The sequence below is a fragment of the Echinops telfairi genome, unplaced genomic scaffold, assembly GCF_000313985.2.
Source record: "Echinops telfairi isolate 266 unplaced genomic scaffold, ASM31398v2 ScPeMD7_7400;HRSCAF=8409, whole genome shotgun sequence".
NCBI classification, from domain to species: domain Eukaryota; kingdom Metazoa; phylum Chordata; class Mammalia; order Afrosoricida; family Tenrecidae; genus Echinops; species Echinops telfairi.
The window spans coordinates 43,730,555-43,737,603 of NW_022111300.1; the positions used below are offsets into that span (position 1 = coordinate 43,730,555).

A 7,049-nucleotide genomic window follows, 5' to 3' on the forward strand; every position below is an offset into this window, starting at 1 on the left:
CCCTGCTTTCCTCCCAGAGGAAGGAGGCAAAGGGACCGAGCTGAGTGATCTCAGGGAGCCTGAGCAAAATGCACACCTTCCAAGCAGCAGACTCTGAGGGGCCGCCGAGGCTGCCAACATGGGGCTGTCACATCACCACCACATTCCTAGAGGGAGCGACTCAGCATTTTCCAAGAAATGGAGGCATCCCAAGGCGAGTCCAAAGATCCTGCTGAAAAATCATAGACACCTTCATAAAACAGAAAGACCACCGTGTGAGCCTATTGCTTCTCAACCTGTTCTTCAGCAAGGTCTATAGGCTTCTCTAAGCTATAAACCACCCCCCACCCCCCGACCCCCGAATTCTGCCCTCCCTGATGGATGCCACATCAGAGGGGCAGCTTTGAGGGCAGAGCTCATGGGCCCTTTCCATGTCCTTTGGGTTTGGAGAACAAAAAGAAGTCTGACAGGACAAGGTGGGGTTGTGGGGAGGATGGGGGCAGGTTTCCCAGTGAACTTCTCAGAGCACAGCCCATGCTCACCTGGAGGACGGGGCAGGTGCTGTGCCATGATGGGGAGAAGAAAGAGCCCTTTGTCCAACTTGCCCGGCCTTTTCCTCAGCAACAAAGCTTCTTGGAAACTGCTTTCTAATAACCCCCCAGGACTGTCCTGTGTCCTTTGAGAAAATCTACCAAGAGGACCCCTTCGGAAGAACAAAACCCAGTCACCATATAAAATCCCCGCAGCCTTCTGATCTCCCCGCTTCACCTTGACTTCATCTCCAAGGTCTTCTCCAGCTTCCTGGAAATGCAGGAGCCGGCTGAGAACCCCCCTGCCACGCCGGGCGCGTTCCTGCTGGAGACCTAGTGCAGAGCTTCAGCACTTTGGGAAGTGGGCCACTTGAGTCTTGCTGAAAATGTCTTACTAGCCCTGACCCCCAACGAGTGTTTTCCCGCGATTACAAAGAGTATGCCCCCACCTTTTTTTCCCCCAAAACTGAAGACACTCTGGCAAGACTGAGTCAAGAGTATGACTGAGCACACTTATCTCTAGCCGTCACTGAACCCACCCGCCACTGCCTGAGGAGAAAGATGATGGAAGAGGCTTCTGCACAGATTGACAGGCTGGGGGACGCTTCTGCCAGGAGCAGTTCTGCTCTGCCAACGAGTCAGCATCCACTCCATGCAGCGGTTTTGTTGTAGGGGGTTGAGGGTCCTCCAAAAGGCTTATGAAGAAATGGATTGAAAAGCTCATGGAAATGGGTCATGGGCCTTTGGAAGCCCCCGGTCTAGGTAGAAGGAGTCCTGTTGGTACCGTGGTTAAGGTGCTCGGCTGCAAACAGGAAGGTCAGCCACTCCCCCCCCAGCAGCTAGTCCGTGGGAGACAGGGATGCCACTCTCCTTCCGTAAAGATCACAGCCTGAGAAACCCAGGGGGGCAGCTCCGCTCTGTCCTGTAGGGTTGCTGAGGTGAACTGGCCCTATGGCAAAGAACATTTATATGGGTGTGTGGGTGTGCATGGGTTCATAAACACAGCATGAGGGAAGGGAGGCTCCAAACCGAGCTGAACCCTGATGGTGCAATGCATTAAGCACTGGGTTGGGAGCTGAAACGCCAGCAGTTTGAATCCCCCAGCCACTCCGTGGGAGAACGATACGGCAGTCTGCTTCCAGAAGATGTGCAGCCGTGGGAACCCCACGGGCCAGTTCTGTTCTTCTCGGGTCACTGTGAGTTGGCATCCACTAGAGGGCAACGGGTTTCAAGCATCCCTCAAATAGTCTTTCTCTACCCCCACGCACCCCGCATTCTCCCACCCCCAAGAAGAGGATTTGGGTTCGGATGACACCATCACTCTGTCACTTCAAGTTTCATTCTGTTGATGGGTCCCTTTTGTTAGGGTCACATGGGTGGAAGCTTTGATTTTGAAAAAGTAGGTACTTTCAAAAGGAGCTCGGGTGGCCCAGAAAGTTAAGCACTTGGCTGCTAACCCACAGGTGGGCAGTTCGAACCCACCAGCTGCTCCACAGAAGACAGAGGAGGTAGTCTGCTTCCTGAAAGATGACAGCTTTGAAAACCTTTTGAGGTGACTCTACTCCGTCCTACAGAGTAGGACATGAGTCATTTTGGTTTACGCAAACTGGTCTAATTTCAGCTCAATGGTAAACAATTCTAGAGGGTGAATGAAAGAGGAGATGCCTCACCAGATGTCTCCTTGGGCACCTGGGGTCCTGTCTCCCTCCACAGCACCTGGTTTCAGAGATAAAGAATCCTAACAGTGTGTAGTGGGGGGTATGAGGGGGAGAGAGAAAGAGAGAGAGTCAACTGTAGTGGTTCACAAGCAGATGCTGTCCAACGGGCCCCTTTTCCCCTCCCCGCCCTCCCTGCTCCATTGGATGCCCGCCATCACCAGGAGACGCACTGGGAAGTTGCCAGGTATTGACACCTGGGCAATTTGCACCATAAAGTCTAACAGTCTCCATTCCCTGGGACGCCTCTGTCCATGTTGCCCAGGGGTCACCGTCTCAGGCGTCGGCTCTCACACTTGACATTGACACTGCTTTCTGCTCTCTCCCTTCAAGCATGCAAACGCAAAGAGCAAGAACCAAACAAAGACCGGAACAATTCCCAGAAGAAGTCCCGCCTGGTCTTCACCGACCTCCAACGCCGAACCCTCTTTGCCATCTTCAAGGAAAACAAGCGCCCGTCCAAAGAAATGCAGATCACCATTTCCCAGCAGCTCGGCCTGGAGCTCACCACCGTCAGCAACTTCTTCATGAACGCCCGGCGCCGCAGCCTGGAGAAGTGGCAGGATGACCTGAGCGCAGGCGGCTCCTCCGCCACCTCCAGCACTTGCACCAAAGCGTGATGGGGCAACTCCCGTCGGGCACAAGCCGCCTCCGAGTGAGGACGCCAGATCCCAAACGGAAGCGCAGAGGAAACCACAACACCGGCTTCTTAGCTGGGGCCCTTCACTGGTGATTGGAAAGCACAATTCTCGTACCCAGAAGCTTCTGTTCTCGCTGTAATCATAGGCCAGGTGTTCTTCTTTGGTTGTTGGTTTTCATGGCGATGGAGTCCAAGTGCAGGCTGAAAAGTAATCTCTGAACCAGACACTGTCCTCTGAGCATGCTAAGCATTCCAGAAAGCCAAATGGGGCCTTTTTGTAGGGAGCTGCACCAACCAAACTGATGTCAACCAAACTCAGGATTGCTTACCAGGTCAGCAGTCCCAGTCTGAGTCTGGTCCACCTCTTGCCATCAGAATTCCCATAAGTGGCAGTGAAGGCTTGACCAGTGTATGGATTCTGAGTCGGTATATAGTAAGAGAAGAATCTAGCAGCAAGAATGACTTCATTTGCTTTCCCTGTGCTTAGCACCGTCATACCCCAACCCACCCATGCTCACAGCCATAACCACACACAACTATCAAATGATAATTCCTGAGCACAAATTTTTAAAATGGAAGCTAAAAATAACACACACACCCCCATCCTACCCCAAACCCAAGGACCTGTTCTTCCAACTCAGGCATCTTTTCATTGAATGGTTTGCAGAGCTTTTAGGTTGATCCAGCTTTACGACGTCCTGTTCCTTAACTCCTGGATATCTCATGTGGTCTCGGATCTGCCAAAAAAAAAAAAATTAAACAAAACAGCAAAAACCACCAGATCGGTTCACTTGAGCGTAATGTATCAAGCACAAGGAAGACAGACAGAAGCGGCAGCGACGCTGGGGTCCCCACGTCTGCATCTCCAGGGGGCCGCTGCTGGATTGCGAAGCCATACAGGGACTCGTGAGGAATATGGCTTCAAGCACATTTTTGCAGTTTGCTACAAATCCCGTGTTTGTGCATCATGCAGACGCACCACTCAGGAGGCCGGCTCAGCTGCGACGGTACACAGAGCCAGTGCAGCGTTGTGAAAGATCTAGATTCTTTTTAGATCCTTCTGTACCCTTCTCGGTTACTCATCGTCGCCGTCGTCTGGTTCTTCCTCCTGTGCATGAGGGCCCCCCCCCCCCCACGGGGCATCTTCATCCTTCCAACCATCTGGGTGGTCGCTCCTCCATCCCACGGGTAGGGATGTTTTCAGTGTTTTGTAGCCAGAAAAAAAAGTACCCCCCCCCCCAAAAAAAAAAGCCACCGTACGTGTTACTCATCACGACCGGCCACCTGGTCCTCAATCCTGTCCCCAGTGGAGGCATCCCGGTGGCAGTGCAGAGTCAACCCGGAGAAAACACAGCACACCAAAGACGCAGGATCCTGCCTGCCTACCAAAGACACTTCTTACTCGCCATTTTCTAGCCTAAAAATACTGTGATTGCTTTTAGAAATCAAAAACAAAGACTCGGCAACTCCAAAGGGCATCCAGCCTTTGCATCTGGCTCGCCGCTGGGCCAAGCGACAGGTACCCAGAGGCCGGCCGGACGTTTGCCATTGTCACCCAGAGAGGGGCCTTGCCGCCAGCTCTGGTTCCTGGCTTCCCCCTACTCCCTCCCCCAGTGAATGGAAGAGCCCACAGGACACAGGGAGATGGCAAAGGTCCCGATGTGCATATTTACCAGTGAACGGCCCCAGGCAGACACCCCTGGGGTGTTCTAAGCAAGCCAAAAAGCTGCAATGTTGCTTTACAGACACTTGAGACCGACTCTTTTTTATGAATTACTTAATTGAAACCAAAGAAACTTTTTCTGCACCTACTTCTGCAACAAACCAAACTGTCCCATACAAACGAAAGAAAGAAATGATAAGGAAAGCCGTAGCATCGCCACCAAGAAGGAAGCACGCCGGAGACACGAAACAAAGCAAAATAAATAATAATCGAGTGAAGAAAACCAAACCCAAAGCCGTGAGACACGCGCTGTGTTCCAACAGACCTCTTGGGACATGTTTTGGAAGCAGATTTTAAAGAGAGAAAGGGTTGAGACAAGATTAGGGAAAGCTTCGTGGTTGTTGCCTCATCGGACAACTCACGTGGTACTCTGAAAATGGAAGATTGTTTTTCATTTGTGCCTATGCAGTTTTCTCAAAAGAACACGGGACAGAGCAACGGAAACCTCAACAGCTACAATACCAAAGATGAGGATTTCTCACTCCTGCTTCCTTTTGTTCAAGTTCATGATCGCCTCTTGCCTGGCTAACATACTAATAGCGCCATTGATCTGTGTGAAGGTAATCAATTTTGTTTCTCTGAGCCACACAAGGAAAAGGGTCATTTATTTGATTGTATTGTTTCCCTTTAATTCTGTGTTATGGCTTTCTGCCCCACATGGAAGCTCTCTCCAAGATCCATGGGCTCCAAGTTGGAGATGTTGGGATACGGAATAATTCTCTCCTCGCTGCTCAGCCGAGTGTGGGAATAATATTGCCACTTGAATGTTGTTGGTTTTGTTTTTTCCTAACCCTTAGACTTGGTTCCTTCTACGTTCAGAGTTTTACCATCAGGAGAGGGAAGGGGATTAAAGGTCTGGGGTAGGGGGGTCTTAGTGGCCCATCCTCCCCTAGCCACCGAACCAAAGAGTTTGTAGAGGAATTTACAGCCTCATCTCCATGTGATTTCTATACCCTAATAGGGCTTCATTTAGGGGAGGGGGGAGGGAAGACATGTAAAAAATTCATCAACCGTTTCTACTTTTCTATTAGCTTTTTAAAATTCCGCTGTAAAGTTGCATTTCTAAAGAAAGAGATATATATAATATATGAATACCTATATAGATTCATCTTAACATTGGTGATAACTCCACATCATGCTGTCCAGGCCCATGTCATGTTTTTGTCAAGTGTTTCTGCTCATTCCCCATCTCATTCCGGGATCACTTCACCGCTGGGAAGGATTTGGAGCGTTCAATTCTCTGTGCAAATGATTGGGGCAGGTCGGAAGTCAAGCTCTGGCATGTTGGCATCTTGCTTGCTGATAAATGGACCCATGGATCAAATGAGTTTTATTTGTATTGGGAGCCCTCTATCGTCTATGCCTCACCCACGATCAAGGTGATGAGGGAGGCCCGTCCATTAGACCCAGCCCAGAGTTGGGCCCCCGGCAGTGAGAGAGTCATCTCCGGCAACTGCTGGAGAGGCTCAGCAGTCTCACTGGCTTCTTACCACCTACTGGAGTTGAGGCTAGTTCATAGTCTGTCCCACCAAGGTGGTCCAGATCCCACCCCTCGCCCCCCACCCCCGCCTTCCCCTCGGTGCGTCAATCCACAAAGGGGAAGTTCAGCTCCGGTTGCAATGGGTCGATCAGGTTTCCTCAGGGTGGTATTTACCAAATCATATCGACAAACCTGTGTACAACCACAGCTGGTGCCACTGGGGAGAAAACGCAAAGCAGGGTTTGGGGAGAGTGCTGGAGCTCCTGAGCACCCCCCTCCTAGAGAGCCCCATTGCCTGTTGTACCTCCTCCTCACTCCCACCATGTGGGCCTTCCTTTGAGGAGCAGCAACCAAGGAGCTGTGCCCCAATAAGGGGATTTGGCTTTCCATCTCTTTGTCATTCCTTGACTTTTCCTTTGTGTCCCCCTTAGCCCTTGCTTAAGCTTAGGTCTAGGTAGCCTTTGTCCGAAAACCCAAGCAAGAGCATTTCTAACCAGGGAAGGGTCCCCCTGTTGGTTCCCAGTGGGCGTTTCTTCTGTGTCTCTATGGCTTGTGGCCAATGGAAAGGATGGTGCTTCTCGGGTTGGATTGAAAAAGTGAGCCCACTGAGCTCCGTTTGTGATTCTCAGACTGACACGTTCATCTCAGCATGTGGATCTCTGACATCCTCTGAAGATCTCTCAACCCAAAGAGGCTGCCTCTGGGACCTGGCCTTTGAACCTTGGCCCAGGCAGGCACTGTCATGCACACCCTTCTTACTCCTGAGGTCCAGAGAGCTGGTTGAATATAAACAAGACAGCACTTTGGTCAACCTCTGCGACCAGATGATGTCATACCAAAGGGAAGTGCTTGCTTGGTTTTGGTTTAGTTTTTTCAAAAGGAACTACATACATGTATAAACACGTATGTCTCTATGTAAGCATGGATCAAACTTGTTAAGCCTAGCAAAATTAAAATGAACTTTTAAAAATGGAAAGAAAAC

At 50.8% G+C, this 7,049-nt stretch overlaps 1 protein-coding gene across 1 annotated transcript in view; it reads left to right on the top strand.

Moving 5' to 3' along the window:
- The window catches only part of ONECUT2 (one cut homeobox 2), a gene marked incomplete at its 5' end in the record, with an annotated part of 43,195 nt that extends 39,276 nt beyond the window's left edge, over positions 1-3,919 (top strand). Inside the window, one exon of the mRNA XM_004703009.3 lies at positions 2,558-3,919. Coding sequence (XP_004703066.2) covers positions 2,558-2,844 — 287 coding nt within the window. The remainder of the gene's footprint in view (positions 1-2,557) is intronic.
- Between the last annotated feature and the right edge of the window lie 3,130 nt (positions 3,920-7,049).